Raw genomic sequence first — 20,359 nt, 5'->3', positions numbered from 1 at the left:
TCTGTTTCGAAAAAGGCAATAATTAAAAGAAAAAGCAAATTAGTATTATTTGTGTTTAGAGATGGGTTGAAATGAGTAAAAGTGAAGTTTGTTTAATTTTTTTTTTAATTTTTTAATGTTTATTTCTGAGACAGAGAGAGACAGAGCATGAGTGGGGGAGGGGCAGAGAGAGAGAGAGACACAGAATCTGAAGCAGGCTCCAGGCTCTGAGATGTCAGCACAGAGCCCGACACGGGGCTCGAACTCACGGACCATGAGATCACGACCTGAGCCAAAGTCGGACGCTTAACCGACTGAGCCACCCGGGCGCCCCCGTTTACTTTTTTAACGTGTGTTTTTTAGTTAGATTTTCAAATGATTACAAATTTAATGTTTTAATAGTAGCTGAGACTGTATAGACAAGCATGAAGGTCAGCCACAGTGGGAACTTTCTTGGCCAGTGATAGTAGGTTTTCTTAGAATCAAATGTTGGAGTTTTCGGAATATCAGATGCATAAAGTTTTGTTGTCTGTTCTTATTTTTCTCTTATGGTCAATTTCTTTTCCTTTTACCCCCTTTGGTACAAAGTTTTCCTTAGTTCACTCATATACTGAATTCCTACTGGATAGGTTTGATAACTGTATCTCTGAGTGGCTATATGTAGTGATGCTCATGGACTACATGGTGATGACACTTGGTGATACTTCTGATAATGCGGATTGGTCAAGGCTTATTGCAGCTAAGGTAGTATTAGCACATGTATTGGACTTCCTGTTTGCTTTATTCCCTTTTTCTTTCACTCTTATCATAAATGTCAAAGAATTACAATTAATTCCAAACAATCTAGGTACTGGTTTTTAAAGTTCGCTTGGAGTGTTCTTTTCTTTGCTCTTTTAGGTTATCTACAGACTCATGATCACCCTCAGATCTCTTATTGTTTCTCTAAAGAAGTATTTTCATCATTCCCATCATTTCTCAAAGAAATGTCTAAGAAACCAGATATTTCAGTGTGAAGTAGAAGACACTTCTTGCCACAGACCAACAAGAATTTGATCTGAATCAGAAACATATAGATGCCACAAATGGAATACATCCTAGAATTTCCAGAATATCCCTGTTTTGTTTATGAAGAGAAGTAGCTGATTGCTCTGTTGTACAGAAGAGGTAGCCTTAGTGCAGATAAAGGTAGCCTTAGTGCAGATAAAGTGAAAGAAATGTTGGTCCTTCAGTTTTTGTTAAATTTGTGGAGCTTTGAAGAATCTGTGGCTGGAAAGCTTTCACTACAAGAAAGGAAATAAGATTTTTGGCTCCTGTAGTCCTTATTTTCTCCTGATTTCATTGAGGTGCTAAACTTTGTGGACTTACATTATTCTTGTCTGTATTAAGCCCCAATGACCGAGTCTTTCTGATGGAAGAAGGTGCTTTTTAAAACACACAAGACTCTTTTCCAGTCTTTTCTCTTGAGAGGGCTTATGTAATTTGGATGAGTCCAGTGATTGATAATTTCTACCTCCCACTAAGAACCACTGCTCTAAGAGTTCAAGGCACCTCCCCAGCAGTGTTGGGTTTTTTTTGTTTTTTTTTTCCTTAAACTTGAATGAGTATCAGAATTATCTGGGATGCTGTGTAACACAAAAGTCCCAAAGCCTAGGAATCTGTGTTTGTAATAAGTACCTAGTGTGATTGTATTCTGGGGTCCTTAGACTATAAAAACATTGCTCTAGAGCTCTAGCATAATTTTAATTATATAAGATTTATTAATTATAAAAAGTTTACAAATTGTGTTCACCCAAAATGATGGGGGCTTTTCAGAGGTCTTTTGTTATAATAGCAAAATCTATAACTTCCTCTTTCTGTTCTCTCTCATCGATGGTTGTTATTGGAGATGGGTTCCATCTTCACTTTTCACTTATCACCCTGGTATTCTCATTAAACTTTGTGTAATGATGCTGTGAGGTGCTTTGGGACTCCAGGAGTTAGTGCATAGTGACTGGTTTTCTAAGATGAAGACTGATCTAGGGAGATAGCTCACCAAGAACAGACATTTATTGACTGCTTACTGTATGTCACAGCTGTTCTAGGTCCTTTACATATACAGCCTTCTACTTCTCAAAGGTAATTCACTCCTGAAAATCCCCTCATGGGGAAATTCTCTTAAAATGTAAACAGAATTTGTATTAATTTTAATCGTTAAATTCCTTTAAAATAAATGTAGTTACTCAAGATTAGTTATAACAAAACTCAACAACGCATTTCTCTTTGTTAATGACTCCATAAGTCTGTCCTCCTGTTCTCTTCGTCTTTTGTACCTATTACTCATTAAAATTATGCTCTCAGAAAAACCTACTTATGATACTTAGTGCTTGTGTAACTCAAGCTTTAATGCAAGAAAAAAAAGAAGCTTTAATGGAGATAGAACAATTAAGATAGAAGAAACGGAAGAAGGGAATGCAGATGATTTCTCTCAATGTATATAGAAATTGATATCACAGGGGCTATAATGTTCAAGAGTCACTGGTATAAATTAGCAAACCGGAAGCACTTAGAAAGAACATAACGCACCATTGGTAGACAGTTCAACTATGAAATAGATGAACAATCACAAATAGCTCTTGTTTTGTGCTCCTGAGATTTGAGAAATTCAAGTGGGTCATTAAAAATGTGAGTAAACGCCTCAGAAGTCAAAATAAGAATATTAATAAAATTACTATTTGTAAAGGATAATTTTTCTAAGTGGTATGAAATGGTATATCTTAGGTTATGACTCTGTTAATACATATTTCCCATAATACATTTAACCTCTGTAAATACTTCGTGAAGTAGGTACTATTATTTTTGCATTTTTATAGGAAACTGAGGCACAGAGAGGTCAAGTTACTTGCCCAAAGTCAGACATTTGGTAAGTAGTGAACTAGGATTAGACCAGGCAGATGGTTCTAGAGTTGCATTTTTCACCATTAGGTTATATGGTATGTAAAGGTCCTGTATTCTTGCTTTGGAGACTTGTTACTTTTTTTTCAGAGGTAAACTGGTCAGTGCTATGATACTTTTCTGTCTTAAGTTTTTCCGTTTAAGGGTTTATTTTGACTGGAATAAATTTATTGTGATTTAATTATAGATTAAAAAAAAAAACAAACCAATCTGTAGTTCTTGCTTTTGTTTTCCCTCTTACCCATTTCTTAAAGGACTTTCAGCACTCCAGGATATTGAAACGGGAGTGCAGCATATTTTAGCAGACATGATTGCTAAAGACAAAGACACGCTTGACTTCATTCGGAAATTGTGAGTAACTCTTTTATAGAGTTCTCTGCTTTGTGGACTCATGCTGGTAAGGGTCATATGGTTAGTGCTAACACCAGTGTTCATTAAAAACTTTATTTTTGGACTGTTTTTTGGTAGCAGAACTCTTTGTTCAAGCAGCAGAGCCCTAATACATAAAACAGATAAAAGTAAAGTTGCTTTAATTGAATTCTAGGCAGGGCGCCTGGAACTCTGCCTGCTCATCCTCCTTACACTGAAACCCCTCAATGGAGGGCTGTGAGGAACAGTTTAAAAACTATTGCATGGTTACACAGCGTGTGCTAGAGAGATCCATGTTCATTTAGAGCGGGTGGCATGCTTTGTGAACATATGTGATGTGTGTACTATACATGTATTATATAATATCATTTAACTTTAATAATAGGTAAAGATAAAAGTGTTGACCTCAAAATGAATTTCAGCTGATGGAGAGAACAGCTTATCCATGGTATCACAGTCCCAATTTATAAGAGATTAAAACTTCATGACCTAAGCCCTACTTGGGCCTTTGGATTTTATGCCTCATTAAAGAAAGATATCTCAAAACCCTGTTTTAATATATTTTTCAGCTGTGTATCAGCAGACAAGACAGGGTTTTCCAGCAAAAACCTTTATGCTCTTACTCTTTCTCCACATCCCTGGCTGAGTGAGGTGTGCAGAGGAGAGGAAGGGGGAGATGAACCCGTTGACTGCCATCGCTTGTCAGGGTTTTTGTTAATCCAAGGGAGAGAACTTTCCTATTTCCTCAGTGGCCCTAGTAGGAATGAGTCAGAGAAGGAGAACTGCCCGGATTTTAATTGTGTTTTTGTAAGTAATTACACTGCTGAATTTGGCCTGTCATTGGAAGCTGTCCCACCACATCCTCTTGTTTCCCTTCTTTTTATCTTTTACTTGGCTCTGACTGCTTCACTCAGTGGTTAGGAAAGATATCTAGACTAGAATTATCGATCTGGTATCTGTAGATACCAGATGGTATCTGAACTGACATAGGCATTTTATAGGAGGATTGATATACACATAGCTCTGGAGGACCTATGCTAGCATGAATGGGCAGAGTCCTCTTTTGACGGGTCAGTACATTTTTATAGTTGGGCATCATTTAAAAATTTTTCATTTGGTAATGGCTTAAGTTTTTGCTAACGTTATTTCCATAAAAGGTGTTTCTTTACTAAGACATAGTAATAACTATGCCTTAACTTTTTTTTGTTAATTTTACATTAATAAAATGTATTTGTAACTGCTTGTTTTGTGCATATTTATCTGAACAGGTGCCAAAATAGGTATATTTGCATCCAGTCATCTCTGGCGAAGGTGTCCTCAAAAAAAGTAAATGAGAAAGACGTTGATAAGTTTCTGCTCTACCAGAATTTTTCATGCAACATAAGAAACATCCAACATCATCAGGTAAATAAGGAAACTGCTTATCCATGCTGATAGTAATAATAATGATGATACTTTGAATTTGCCTACTACTTTGGTTTTTAAGGAATTAAAGTTTTTAAGGCAACCATTTTTTTTCATATAAATTCTTACAATATTGTCATATCCTTCCCATTTCAAAATGGGGTAACTCAAGACCCAGAAAAGTTGCTAACATTGAGAATTATTAGTAGGGCTGACAATACACTACTTCAGATATTTTGACTTTCTGGCTGGTGATCTTTTGTATTAGACTTTGCTTCTCAGTGTGCTTGGATTTGAGCTCAATTCTGGATCTTTTTCATATGACATACAAATTAGAGGTATTCTGATTTAGAATAAAGTATGAGAGATCTCACTTAGTTGTATAAACATAGTTGTTTTATCTCAGTGTTTTAATTTCATTTTTCAGTTTACTGATTTTTTTCCTAATTGTAGTCATAGGTTGTCTCTACAGTGTATAAAGTGGCTTTTATGTCACATAGGGGAAAAAAAGATTATTTACAAACTGAAATTTTAATTACTGTTTTTTACCTATGTAGCTACTTTTACCAGTGTTCTTTATTTCTTTGCATACTTTTGAGTGATTGTCCAGTGTCTTTTCATTTCTGCCTAAAGTAATTCCTGTAACAATTAAATGTAGGGCTGGTCTATTAGTGACAGACTCCTTCAGTTTTTGTTCATCTGTAAGGTCTTAATTTCTCTTTCTTTTTTAAAATATATTTTTAATTGTGATAAAATACATGTAACATATGTGTTTAACTTATAATTTTACCATCCTGGTTTTTTTTTTTAACTTTTTTTTTTAATGTTTATTTATTTTTGAGACAGAGACCGAGCATGAACGGGGGAGGGTCAGAGAGAGAGGGAGATACAGTATTCGAAGCAGGCTCCAGGCTCCGAGCTGTCAGCACAGAGCCAGATGCAGGGCTCGAACTCACGGACCGTGAGATCATGACCTGAGCCAAAGTCGAAAGCTCAACCGATTCAGCCACCCAGGCGCCCCATTTACCATCCTGTTTTTAAATGTACAGTTCGGTATTGTTAAGTATATTCACATTGTTGTACAGCCAATCTCCAGAACTTTTTCAGGATATAGAATTCGTGGTTGACATTTTTTTTTCAGCAGTTTGAATTTATCATCCTACCGTCTTTTGGCTTCCATAGTTTTGATGAAGAATCAGCTGTTGATCTTACTGAATCCTTAACACATAATGAATTACTTCTCTTACTTCGAGGATTCTCTGGCTTTAGGTTTGGACAGTTTGATTATAATGTGTCTCACTGTGGATCTCTTTGAGTTTATCCCTCTTGGGATTTATTATGATTCTTGGGTGTGTTGATGAATGTTTTTTTATCAAAACTGGGAAATTTGGGGCCATTATTTCTTCAAATATTCTTTCTGCCTCTCTCTTCTCTCCTGGGTCTCCTGTTATATGTATGTTGGTATACTCGATGGTGTCCCATAGGTCTCTCAGACTCTGTTTATTTGTTTATTTTTCTTCTCAGACTTCATAAATCACAATTGACCTATCTTCAAGTTTGCTGATGAAATTCTGCTTCCGCTTGCTCAAATTAACTATTGAACCCTTTTAGTAAATTTTTCATTTCAGTCATTGTAGTTCTTGGCTCAGAATTTCTATTTGGTTTCTTCTTATAATTCTCAACTCTATATTCTGTTTTTGTTGAGACTGCATTCTCTTAATTCCCTTTAGGTCTCTGTCCATGATTTCCTTGAACTTGGAGCATATTTAAAACAGTGGTCTAATTAAGACTAATGTCTGAGCTTCTTCAGGGATAGTTTCTGTCAGTTTCTTTTTTTTCCCCTGTAAATGGGTCATACTTTACTGTTTCTTTGTATGCCTTGTGGTTTTATGTTAAAAACTTGACATTCTGAGTGTTATACATTGCCAACACTGAAAATCAGATCTTCCCCCCACCCCCATCCTTGGTATATGTTGCTGCTACCTTTGGTGGGGAGGTTTGTTGATTTTTTTTTGTTTAGTGCCTTCTGAATTATTTTTGAAACATCTGTATTCATCTTTGTCATGTGTGACCACTGACATTTCTTCCATTAGCTTTGTGGACAGCTAGTTATTTGACAGAGGTTTTCTTAATGCCTGGAGCCAAAACAAAAAACAAACTCTCCCCAGTTCTTGCAGATTGGCTGTGTGTGGGTAGTCCTTCAACATTGGCCTAGAAATGCTGTTTACACCTCTGCCTTAGCTTTCACTTCCTGTTTGCATGGAGCCCAAAGGTCCGTCAAAGGTGAAAGCTTAAGGTCTTTCCAGAGTGTGTGTCTTGTCCCAAGCATGCACGCAGACTCCCGGATTCTCTAATCTATGCAGGAACTTTACAAAGAGTCTTTCCCCTTTAGTATCTAATTTTCAAGCCTCTTTTTCATTGAGGTTTTTTTGACGTTTGTTAGTTGCCCTGACTGTAATCCCTACATCTACTGTTAGCCCTCACCCCTCAACACTGTGGCACAATTATTTGCCTTTAAATACTTCTAACAAATGCCACTCAGGAAACGGCTTCTGTCCTGGGGAAGCTCTGAGGCAAAACAAAGGCCAGCCCTTGAGTCTGTCCTTCAGGGAGCCATCAAACAGGTCAAAACACAAGATCACAAATATTTGAGACGATGATCCATGTCGCTCCCTCTGGCCCTAGCAACCTGCCCTAGGAATGAGGCTGTTATCTTCATGGCCGCTGCTCATCTACAGAGCGGAGGAGAGCAAATGGTAAGTTCAAAGTGCTCTTTTACCAAGATTCTGTGGCTTCTTGTTTCTTTAAGTGTTCCTCTGGTTGTTATAAGCTTTTTACTAGGGTCCAGAGTTCTGAAAAAGTTGATTCTGACAGTTTTTGCCAGCTTATTACTGTTGTAGTAAGATGGACTTTTGGAGTTCCCTACTCTACCATGTTAGTGATGTCTTATGTAACAGCATCTTTAAAGTGTGATATGTAGTCCCCTTGCTCTATTCCAAAACCAGAATGTGGCTTTAACATTATAAAGTGTTCTTCTTTACCTCATTTAATGGTTTTTAGCTTGAAGTCTACATTGGTATCAGGATTGCAACCTGTATTTTCTTTCTTTTTTAAAATTTTTTTAATGTTTATTTATTGTTGAGCAAGAGAGAAGGAGGGACAGAGAGAGAGAGAGGGAGACAGAGGATCTGAGACAGACTCTGCACTGACGCAGGGAGCCTGATGTAGGGTTTGAGCTCACAAACTGCGAGATCGTGACCTGAGCCGAAGTCAGACACTCAACCAACTGAGCCACCCAGGCTCCCCGCAACCTGTATTTTTTAATGGATATTGATTCCATTTTAATCTTAGCCCTACAGTTATATGAAATGCCTGGCCTTAGTCCTTTTGCCAAAACTTTCCAGTCCTCTTTTGGGTGAAGCTTATTCTCTAGTCGAATAGAGAGTTGGCAAAGGTTTTCTGTAGAGGACCAGAGAATAAATGTTTTAGATTTTCTGAGCCAGGTGGGTTTTCTGGCAATTACACAGCTGTCATTGCAGCATGAAAGCGGTCATAGATAATACACAAACGAGTGAGTATGGTTGTGTTTTAATAAAATTCTATTTATGAAAACAGGTGTTATCTGGATTTGTCCCATGGACCATAGTTTACTGACCGCTACTCTTCTGTATTTTTCAAGGATGGCATATATGAACAGTATTTTCTGAGTTCTAACACATTCACAATTGTTTCCTATGGGCTTGATACATAGACAGCTTGGATCAGTATATTTTTTGTTTTCACTTTCTTCCCTTAACTTTCTTAAATATGTTGCTCTGCTGTTGTCTTGCTTTGTATGTTGTTTTAGAGAAATCAGATGGCAATCTAGTTCTGGTTCCTAGAAATGCCATAGATGTAGGTCCTGTGTTATTTTATTTTTATTAAGGTTTTATTTTATTTTACTTATTTATTTTTAATTTTTATTTATCTTTGAGACAGAGAGAGAGAGAGAGAGAGAGAGAGAGAGAGAGAGAGTGACAGAGCGCGAGCAGGGGAAGGACAGAGAGAGAGGGAGACACAGAATCCAAAGCAGGTTCCAGGCTCTGAGCTGTCAGCACAGAGCCTGACATGGGACTCAAACTCACAAACCACAAGATCATGACCTGAGTGAAGCTGGACGCTTAACTGACTGAGCCACCCAGGCGCTCCTTATTTTATTTTTAAATGGTTATGTATTTATTTTGAGAGAGAGTGATTGCATGTGAGTGGGGGAGGATCAGGGAGAGAGGGAGAGAGAGAATTCCAAGCAGAACCTGATGCAGGGCTCTATCTCACCACGGTGAGATGATGACCTGAGCAAAAATCAAGAGTTGGGTATTTAACTGACTGAGCCAGTCAGGTGTCCCTCTTTATTAAGGTTTTATTTTTTTTTTAATTTTTTTTTAATTTTTTTTTTTTTTTCTTAACGTTTATTTATTTTTGAGACAGAGAGACAGAGCATGAATGGGGGAGGGTCAGAGAGAGAGAGGGAGACACAGTCAGAAACAGGCTCCAGGCTCTGAGCTGTCAGCACAGAGCCCGACGCGGGGCTTGAACTCGCGGAACCACGAGATCATGACCTGAGCTGAAGTCGGACGCTTAACCGACTGAGCCACCCAGGCGCCCCTTTATTAAGGTTTTATAGGAAGATGAAGGGGAGATTTGGAATCAAGAGATTGCCAGTTTCTCCAAACTTGGAAGTGTTCACTATAAACATTTTTAAAATTGAGTTTTTTCTTCCATCTGCATTTTACTGTTAAAAGAGAGGATAATGAAAAGATTAGAGTACATTACTTTTTGTGGGATATTTCTCATCATAACAGCTGTTAATTTTTGTAATTTACGATGATACAGATGTGAAAAGGTGTTTTTTTGGTGTAGGGGTAACATGGAGAGTTGTCAATTATCCTACAAATTTTTCTTGAACACTTATTTTATATCAGTTCCTACTTGGAGTGTAGAGGTGACATGGTCTTTGCTCTTGTTGTAAGTATTATTTATATGTTCTAGATCTAACTCTTTTATGTGATAACCGATTTGTAAAACTTTTCTTCCATGTTATGTGTTCTTTTCACTTTCTTTTTTATTTTTAATTTTTTTAATGTTTATTTATTTTTGAGAGAGACCGCATGAGTGGGGAGGGGCAGGGAGAGGGAGACACAGAATCCGAAATAGGCTCCAGGCTCTGAGTGTCAGCACAGAGCCCCACGTGGGGCCCTAGCCCACGAACCGCGAGATCATGACCTGAGCCGAAGTTGGACGCTTAACTGACTGGCCACCCGGGCGCCCCTCTTTTCACTTTCTTAATTGTATCCTTTGAGGTATAATGTTATTGAAGTCCAGTCTATTTACTTTTTTCCTTTAGTGATTGTTCATGTAGTATTATATCTAAAACCTTACCTAGTTCATGGTCACAAGGATTTTCTCTTATATTTTCTTCTAAGAGTTTTATAGCTTTAGTTGTTATGTTAAGGTCTAAGGTCAGTTTTGAACAATTTTTGTGTATGATGTGAGGAAGGCGACCAGCTTCATTTTTTTTGCAGTCAAATACCGTACCCCTGTAGCTTCATTCTTTTGAACATAGCTATCCAGTTGTCTGGGCGTCACTTGTTGAAAAGACTGTATTTTCCCCAATGAACTGTCTTGGCATCCTTGTTGAAAATCAGTTAATTCTGGGCATATGCATTTATTTCTAAACTCTTTTAATTTTATTCCACTAAGCTATGTATCTATCCTTATGCCTGTACCACACAGTTGTGATTACTGTTAGCTTTGTATTAAGTTTTGAAATCAGAAGGTGGGAGTCCTCCAACTTTGTTCTTCTTTTTCAAGGTTGACTCTGGGTTGCTTGAACTTCTATATGAATTGTAGAATTAGTTTGTCAGTTTCTGGAGAGAAGCTAGCTGGGATTTGATAGGTGTGCATTGAATCTGTAAATCAATTTGGGGAGTATTGCCATCTTAGCAATATTAAGCCTCTGGTTCATGAACATGGGATGTTTTTCCATTTCTTCAATTTCTTTTAACAATGTTTTGTAGTTCTCAGAGTTTACGTTTTGCATGTCCTTTGTTAAATTTATTCCTAAGTATTTTATTCCTTTTGTTGCTATGGTAAATGGAATTAAAAAAAAATACTTACTTTCAGAATGCTTACTGCTAGTGTGTAGAAATCCTGCTGAACTCTTTTTTAGTTCTCATAGCTTTATGGTGAATCCCTTAGGGTTTTCCATATATAAGATCATATTATCTGCAAATAGATATATTTCTTTCTTTTCAATTTAGGTGTCTTCTTTTTCTTTTTCTTGCCTAATTACTCTGGCTAGAACCTCCAGTACAATGTTGAAAATAGAAGTGGCAAGAGTAGACCCTTGTAATCTTAGAGGGAAGACATCCAGTCTTTCACCATTAAATATGATGTTATCTGTGGAGTTTTTGTATGTGATTTTTATAGCATTGAAGAAGTTGCCTTCTATTTCTAATTTGTAGAGTGTTTTTATCATGAACAAAGCTGAAATTTTGTCAGATATTCTTTCTGCATATATTATGTAAGAAGATAATTGTGTAATTTTTGTTTTTTATTTTATGGGTATCACGTATTATGCTAGTTGATTTTTGGGTGTTAAAGCAACTTTGCATTCCTGGAATAAATCCCTTTTGATCCTGGTGTGTAATCCTTTATATATATTTATGAATTTGGTTTACTATTTTTTTATTGAGTATTTTCATGTCTATATTCATAAGAGATAATGATCTTTATTTTTTTCTTGCAATGTTCTTGTCTGGTTTGGGTATCAGGGTAAATAGAGTTGGGAAGTTTTCTATGGTATATTTTGGAAGGGTTTGTGAAGAATTGGTATTAATTCTTTAAATGTTTGGTAGAATTCTGTGGTGAAGCTATTTGGGCCTGGACATTTTCTTGTGGGAAAATTTTAAATTACTAATTCAGTCTTCTTTACTTAATTTAGATCTTTTTGGATTTTCTGTTTTTATTTTACTGTATGGCAGTCTGTCTTTTTAAGAATTTTTTTCATTTTATTTATGTGATGTAATTTGACGTGCAGTTGTTCATAGTATTCTGTTATGATCTTTTTTATTTCTCTAATTTCAATAGTAATGGCCCCCCCCTTATTTTTGATTTTGGTAATTGGAATGCTTCCTCCCTTTTTTCTTGGTCTAATAAAAGGTTTGTTAATTTTGTGACATTTTCAGAGAACCAACTTTTGGTTTTGCTAGCATTATTTTCTATTATTTTTCTGTTCTCTTTTTATTTTCCCTCTATATTATTTCCTTTCTTCTACTTGCTTTAGGTTTGTTTGCTATTCTTTGTTTTTTTTTTTTTTTTAATTTTTTAATGTTTATTTTTGAGAGAGAGAGACAGCATGAGCAGGGAGGGGCAGAGAGAGAGGGAGACACAGAGTCTGAAACTGGCTCCAGGCTCTGAGCTGTCAGCACAGAGCCTGATATGGGGCTTGAACTCACGAACCATGAGATCATGACCTGAGCCGAAGTTGGATGCTCAACCTACTGAGCCACCCAGGTGCCCGTTTGCTCTTCTTTAAAGGAGTGTTTTTAATATATTTTAAGACAGTTACTCTTTTAATATATTCATTAAGAGATAGCTTGAACTGAATTTAAATTTTTCCTTCATTTGTAATCTTTGTTATTTGGGACAGAGTAGTCTTAGAAAAATTATTATGTAAAATGAAGAAAATACATACCTCACTGGTGGCTTTGAAAATTAAATGAGATAAGTATTTAAAGTGCTTAGATGGACTTGACAATTAGTAAATGCTAAATAAATGGTGACAGTTAGTAGTTACTGTTCCACATGGGAATTTGCATGTTTGTAAATCTCAGCCATAAATTTTCACAAATGTGAAAAATATATTTTTTAACTCCAGATGATCAAAAATTTTCAATTAATCAAATCTGAAATGAGATTCTTAGATCACCAAAGTCTCTTTCTGTGAATGTCATAGGCTTTATACCAGTATTTTATTAAAATAATTTTTTTTTAAATATAAAGAAGTGATTATTTTTAAATACATTTTGGTAAATAAATGAATGAAAAATTCATATAGCTCTAGACTGGATAACTGCTCTTTTATTTCACAAATGTTGACTGATTAAATTGACCATTTATATATTTTGTGGATCATCAGTCTTTGCCATATATGTTTTCATTCAGATCCTGGCAATTAACCGTGGGGAAAATTTGAAGATACTGACTGTTAAGGTCAACATTTCTGATGGCGTGAAGAATGAATTCTGTAGGTGGTGCATCCAAAACAGGTCTGTTTATAGATTTTTAAAGAATTTCTTTCTTTTCTAAAATAAATATAAATGTTGTGTATGTTTCAATAGGAAACAGGATGTATTGAGTATTTAAATAAATTATTCATATTACTTATCTCTAGGGAGAGGGATTTTTACTTAGTACTTTTTTGTACTGTTGGAATCTTATAATAAGAGTGTTTTCTCTTATGAAAAGCTAAATTAACAAAAACATGCTGTATATGACAGATCTGAAATGTTTTGATCATTAAGGATAATTGAAGCAAAAATATAATTTGTCAGATATTATAATATAAATCTCTAAAGCTATATATGCAGTTTATCTAAAATATTTTGCACAGTAAAAATGATTGCAGTTAACATTAAATTTATTGGAAATTTCAGAGAAATGTCTAAGCTTATGTAACTTTTTATTATCTTTTTTCATTTGTTAACAGAACCTTTTAAAATTGCATCATATGTTTGTATAGAACTTCTAACTTTTAGTTTTCCCTTTTCAGAGTGTATTTGATCCTTATAACAATCTGGTTCGTTGGTAGAGCAGATTTGTAGCTGCCATTTTGCGAGTGAGAAAAGTGATACAAAGGTCAAGAAGATTGCCTGGCAGTTAGGATATGTAATTCTGTGTAACCTTAAGTTAGGGAGATTGCTGGGAAAGCTATTTGAAGAGTCGGATGAATTTTTCTTTGAGAGGAACCAGTACTGTGTACTTTAGAAATTAGCTCTCTCATCCAACATAGTACTTTCATCAATTCATTGGAAGCCGCTTTGCCAAAAACCAGTTCCATGAAGGATTAACTTGCTTAGTGACCAAATAATGCTAACCAAGGACTCATGAAGTGAAATGTCTATCTCAATGTTACTCAGTAGGTAAATTGTGTAAGCTAATTATGTTATAGCCATACATGGAATTCTGTGCAGCCATCTTGAAAAGTTGAGATAGAGCTGAACTTGAGATACAAACATGTCTTACTGGGTTTAAAAGACAGCTTATAATTAGTATTTATAGTATGGTTTCATTAATGGCAAAAAATGTCTGTGTGTAAGAACATTTTTTGGAAAAATACAAATGATCTATTCCATAGCTCTGGTGTGAGATTTTAATTTTCTGTTGTATACTCTCTTGTGGATTTTGTAGGTGTTTTTTTAGTGAATGTTTATTTTCTTTGTAAACAAATAAATTTCATTAAAAATAAAAAGGAAGTAAATACCTAAAAGAAATCATAGATTTAAATAGTAGTGTGAAGAAATTAGATAATTTTAATTTAAAATATGATGAAACTCTGAGATAGTTGCATAGAAAGAACAAAATCTTGAGGCCCCTGGGTGGCTCAGTTGTTAAGCATCTGACTCCTGATTTTGGCTCAGGTCACAGTCTCATGGTTCGTGGGATTGAGCCCCGCATCGGGGTCTGTGCTGATGGTGCGGATTGGGATTCTCTCTATCCCTCTTTCTCTGCCCCTCTCCCGCTCGGCTCTCTCTCTCTCAAATGTAAATAAGTAAACATTTAAAAACAAAACAAAAAAACCCAAAATTCTAAGAAGCAAATATATCTGAGTTTGAATTCCAGTTATATTACTTCTTACCCTTGTGACTATGAGCATGTTATTTCTTTCTCAGTTTCATTATTGTCTAAATGATAAGTAATACCTTTTTCACATATTTGAGAGAAGTAAATGATAGTCCATTTAATTGTGTAGCCTTCAGTGGTATCTGTTATTACAAAGTAGTGGGATTATTGTGCATATTTCCTTTTTAGAAATATCTTTTATAAATAGGGGGACAACACCTATCTTATTTTCCTATGAATATTCATAATACTCAGTATCAGTTAAGGAAGCATTAGTTATGGTTTTAGCCTATTATCTTCATACTGAGTAGATGTTAAGGAGTGGTTTCCTTACAGTGATTTAAATGGTTTTTCTTGGCTCATCTATATTTTATTTTATTCAATTCTTCCTCAATTGAATAATTGGTAATATTATTTAACCTATACTATAATACTTTACTATGGTATAGTGATATGTTTCAGTTACATTCTAGAAGTTTCTCTGTATATAGATAATTGAAGAAACACTTCTATGGGAAGTAAAGACCCGAAACAAGAGCTAGCTAAATTATTTCTCTGGGAACCAAAGAAACATTCTCAGGGAATTGTTTTCTTTTTTTAAAACACATTTGAATGACTGGAGATGCTTACTCAAATCTTTCCTTCTTCATCCTCTTCTGTTTTGTTTATTCTCTCTGCCCCTTCTTCTTTCACCTTCCACCTCTCTCATGTATTCATCCATTCAGGTTATATGCTAGATGCTGGAGATCCACCTGTAGCCTTATGCTACAGATAAATACGCTCTTTGTCCTTGGTGACAATATAGTTTAATGGAGAAGATCCTGACAAATGGTTAAGGGTATGCTGAGGTTATAAAGGAGAACTGCAGTGTTTCATGAGTCTGTAACAGGGAACCCTAATGGAGTCTGGGTTGCATGCATATGTAGGTCAGAGACAGAAGGAGAGGAACAAAAAGCAACATGAAATGACGATTGACTTGTAGGCATGGGCCGGATCGATCATACCTAGCCTTCTAGACAGGGAAGGATTTTGTTCTTCTTTATCTTAAGGGTAATGGAAAGCCAATAAAAGGTTTAAACAGAGGATTATCATAATGATCAGTTTGCATTTTAAGATCACTCTGGCTCAGTATAGGGAATTATTTGGAAGGAAACCAGAGTAGATGTGGGGGCAAGAGATAAGGTTTAAGGAAGACTGTTGAGGCTTCCAGAAGGATCAGATAGGCAATGTTAAGGATTTCTGGTTTCTTCCTACTAACAATGGGGAAACCTTGGTTTGGCCTTAAAGGGAATGACCCCCAGCAGATATTAGGTACATACATCTAAAAAAATCTCTCCTTTAGGGCCTTCCTGCCTCTAAGGACTGTCTTCCTATCTTATTGTCTCATGACCCAGGACTGTGTTCTCTCCTAACTTGCCAAGCTCCATAGCATGATGTATAAGACGCTTAGTGATCTGGGCTCTGCCATGTTTTCTAGCCCCCTCTACCCCCCCACCTGCTCCTGGCAGTTATGCTCTAGCAGTACTAATCTACTTGTAGTCACTTAGACTCATCATGTGCTTTCATGCCTCTGTGCTTTTTCATATGCTATGGTTTCTTACCAGTATGCTTTTCTTTCTGGGTCTTGTTTGATAAAGCACAGTTAATTTTTTCAAAACCCATCTCAGATGCTTCTTCTGGGACATCTTTCTTGACATTGGGCTCTCCAAATTAATAATAACAGTTATAATAATATTAATTTTAATATTAATTATGTGTATCCAATTCATATCCTACTCCTCCCTACCCCTCATGCCCTCAGATAAAGGTGACAGTAGAGAGTTACAGAGATTTGTGTGGAAAGATGTATGTCCTGAAAGCACTTTCATTTAAATTAAAAAACAAAACTATATGCTACTCAGATAATAATCTTCTATGGAAGGGATTCAATTAGTTATTATGAAATCTTTGGTATACTATATAATTGATTCTTGAATGTTTATTCACTGAAGTTTAGTTAATTTCCTACCTGAGATAAGTAAGGGAGATGACAGTGTCCCTAAGGTATATTAATGGTTTATTTTATTATTATTTATAAAGTAAATATTTATTAGTGGTTTATATTTAAGAGTCATTGAAGGGCAAGGGCAGAGATACTCTAGATGGATGGAAACACAGAAGGGGTAAGGCTGAATCTGTCCTTTTTAGCTTATGCTTTTCTCTTATTGTTCTCTATCCAGTGTCCACTGACATTTATATCCATCAGCATATGTGCAGATACACTGCATGGTAGAGCACTACAGCCTGAGGAGTAGAGTGAGTTCTACTCAGGAATGGCAAGAGGCAAGAGTTAAAACAGAGTTTGTCCTTTGCTCAGTCTACTCTCTCAGGAAGAGATAAAGAAATGGGCAAAGAGGATACATGTTTGTCTTAGCTTTGATGCCATAACAAAATACCATAGACTAGGTGGCTTAAAGAACAGAAATTTATTTTCTCCCAGTTCCGGACACTGTAAAGTCAAGGTGCAGGCTGATTTGGTTTCTGGTGAGAACCCTCTTCTCGGCTTGTAGACTGCTGCCTTCTCACTGTGTCCTCACCTGACTGGGAGAGAGAGGGATGGAGAGAGGGCAGGCTCTCTGATATCTTTTCTTTCAAGGCACTAATGCCATCATGAGGGCCCTTACTCTCACGACTGTATTTAAACCTAATTATCTCCCAAAGGCCCTATCTCCAAATAACATCTCACTGGGGGTTAGAACTTCAATATATTAATTTTAGGGGACATAATTCAGTTGACAGCAGTGCATTAGTCATTTTCTGGTGACTTTTTTTTTTTCTGGTGACTTTTTTATATCTTAATGTTTTCACCATTATTAATAATGCTTCGGGAGACTCTTCCCAGAATAAGAAAGTTTTTTCCTCCTTTAAGTTTTATGTGTGGCTGTGGTTACCAGGTTTTTAAAAATAAGAACTCCAGATGTCATAGTAATAATTTCCAGACATCACAGTCTTTCCTCACAAATTATGTTATTTTGGCTTCGATAAAGTTTTCCCCCTCTTCTGTTCCACTTCCTCTCCCCTCTTCCAGGAGCCCTTTCATGGTCTTGTTATTGTTACATCAGTTTTAGTGTAGGCTTTTCTTTTTTGCAGGTGGAGACCACGTGGCTTTGCAAGGCCGGAGTTAATGAAGATCTTACACAGTTCACTGGATGATTCTTTTAAACGCCTTATTTATCCTCTCCTCTGTAGAGAGTTCAGGTATGCATCTTATTTAATTTTATATACCATTTATTATTATGTATGGTAATACATACATTACCATTAAAGCATGAAGTAAATATTTGTTGATCCACTAACCAGTCCAAAGAACGGAGTCAGAATCACAAAGTAATTATAGTTAAGTCTCGATTTCAATCTGTAGAGGCAGTCACATGCATAGATCACAAAACGTAACTCTTAGTTACAACATACTTTTCAAATCTTGACCACTTAATGTATACCCCTTCCAGTCTTACAATACCAGTTTTGCACTTCGACAGCCAAGACAAGCAAATGGTTTTATTGATGAGAGATTTGACTTGGGAATAATAAACCAAGAAGTTAATGAAGAATTTAATTGGAAGCGGTTTTTGGAGATAAGAGAACCAAAGACACCATAAGGAAATCCATGGAGCACATGATGCATTTCTTACTATGAAGAGAGAAGGCTAATATATACGTTTTTAACTCCCAACTGGGAGTTATTTGGGTGAATATTATCAGCAATGATGAGTGAATATTAGAGGAGATGATTAAAGTGACCATCTAAGTGGACTAGCAGGACTAAGAGTTACAAAGAACTGCGGAAGAGCTAAGGTGCAGATTGTGAGTTTTTGTCGGGGAGGAGACGGAAAGAAGTTGTGGGAGGCAAAACCCTCTTTCCTGCTTCTCTCTTGCCTTTGTAGTCAGTCTTCAAACCCACCATTCCCTTCTATATTCCTTCCTATGTGCTTTAGACTTTTCTTCATTCTCTTTTATGGGTTTCAGCAAGGATTACTTGAGAGTAGATTTCTAGCCATCTCTTCAAGCTCACTAGAATTGATAGCAACCTTTATAATGTTTGGTTGTTTTTCTTTTACTGGACTTGGCCATTGACTTTGGAGGTGTTATGAGCAGGGTTTGAGGAGGGGCGCCTGAGTGGCTCAGTTGGTTAAGCGTCCGACTTCGGCTCAGGTCATGATCTCATGGTTTGTGAGTTCGAGCCCCGCATTGGGCTCTGGGCTGACAGCTCGGAGCCTGGAGTCCGCCTCAGATTCTGTGTCTCCCTCTGTCTGCTCCTCTGCTGCTTGCACTCTGTCTCTCACATTGTCTCAAAAATAAACAAACATTAAAGAGTGGGGTTTGAGGAGGTACTATTGAAAAAGACACACAGCTTTTTTAACCAGCTTCTTTTTATCAAAGTCATGCATTTTCTTGATTTATCCTTCATAGCTCAGTTGTCCCTTAACAATATTGTTTCGGTTTGAATCCTATTTCATTTCAAGTCTGTGTGAGGTACCATCTCTTGCTTTTGAGTGCTAGGGCATAAAATTTTTAAATAAGGGATTTTGTTTATAATGAAGGAAAAAGAGAAAGTTACTTTATTCAAAATTTTATTTCCTTTTATATATTTTTTCTTTATCTTGTTTTTTCATATTGCATGAAATGTCCAGTAGTGCTTTTGACATTTTTGCATACATTTGATTTGAGTAGCTTCACTGCCTATGGAATGATTTCACTGAGATTTAATGTAAGCCATTTAGGTGTGGGTGTGTTAATGTATAACCCTTCTTTGACTTATATTAGCAGTGGGCAAGCAAGACCACTTTTCTTCTCTTTTTCTAAAATGGCTGTGGTTAAAAAAAATATGTATCTTATTTTAGTCTGTAAGTTGGTTTGCAGACATTGTCTGCAGATGTGTCTCTTGATAGAAATACTTGTAATTACCTGAACAGCAATTGAGGGAGAAAACTCCCAATTGATTTTTCTTTAAAGAAAATTAACTTGATTCTCTAATTAAAAAGAAATTTGTCCTAATGTAGAAAAATTGAAAGAATTAGTAAAACATAAAGAAAAAAGCTCACAAAATTTCACTACCTAGAGATAATCATGAACATATACATTCAGTTCAGTTGACTATATATATATATATATATATATATATATATATATGGCAGTCTACTTTGGATTTCTTATTTCTGCAAATATCAAGATGATTCATCCATGTGTCATTTTTCACACCTATCTCTTTCATCAGTCCTGCATTGTCAGTTACCAAGTGCTGTCTATTCTCCCATCCATCCTTTATCATACCTTGAATTTCGCCTCCTCTTATTCTCTGTGGTTACGGTTTAGTTCAGGACATCATAATTAGTTGTCTGGATTAGTCTTCTAGGGTCATAGATGATCTCTGTCTTTGTTTTGCAATAACACATTTCACTTTGCCATCCTAAAACTCTTATCTGATTATTTCATGCTCTTCTACTTAAAATTCTTCAATGGCTCTTCTTTGTCTCTAGGATTAAATCCAGGCTCTTCAGAAGAACATACCTAACCCTTTGTGGTTGGATTTTGTTTTGACTTATATCTTGGTATTTCTTTTTACCTTAGCATATGAAATTAGTTGGTTTTCCATCGCCTGGAACACTTCCTCTATGTCTTCCATCCACTCTCTCTACCATTGTTTTCTTATTACTCTATTAGTATTCTTTTTTTTTTTTCTATTCGTATTCTTAATTCACCTGAGAAAGTTCTCCAGTTTAGGGGCACCTGGGTGGCTCAGGTGGTTCAGCATCTG

The 20,359-nt window shown here is 36.1% G+C and overlaps 1 protein-coding gene across 2 annotated transcripts in view; it reads left to right on the top strand.

Annotated features, from left to right (window-relative positions):
* SRBD1 (S1 RNA binding domain 1) overlaps nucleotides 1–20,359 on the top strand; it is a 198,482-nt gene that overhangs the window by 32,856 nt on the left and 145,267 nt on the right. For both annotated transcript variants that reach the window (XM_049651442.1, XM_049651441.1), the window contains exons 8-11: nucleotides 3,165–3,261; nucleotides 4,548–4,683; nucleotides 12,889–12,992; nucleotides 17,695–17,802. In XM_049651442.1, coding sequence (XP_049507399.1) covers nucleotides 3,165–3,261; nucleotides 4,548–4,683; nucleotides 12,889–12,992; nucleotides 17,695–17,802 — 445 coding nt within the window. The remainder of the gene's footprint in view (nucleotides 1–3,164; nucleotides 3,262–4,547; nucleotides 4,684–12,888; nucleotides 12,993–17,694; nucleotides 17,803–20,359) is intronic.

Source organism: Panthera uncia (genome assembly GCF_023721935.1).
Source record: "Panthera uncia isolate 11264 chromosome A3 unlocalized genomic scaffold, Puncia_PCG_1.0 HiC_scaffold_11, whole genome shotgun sequence".
Taxonomy (NCBI): Eukaryota; Metazoa; Chordata; class Mammalia; order Carnivora; family Felidae; genus Panthera; species Panthera uncia.
Note: the sequence above shows the minus strand (reverse complement) of the source record. Positions and strands in the feature narration are given on the sequence as shown.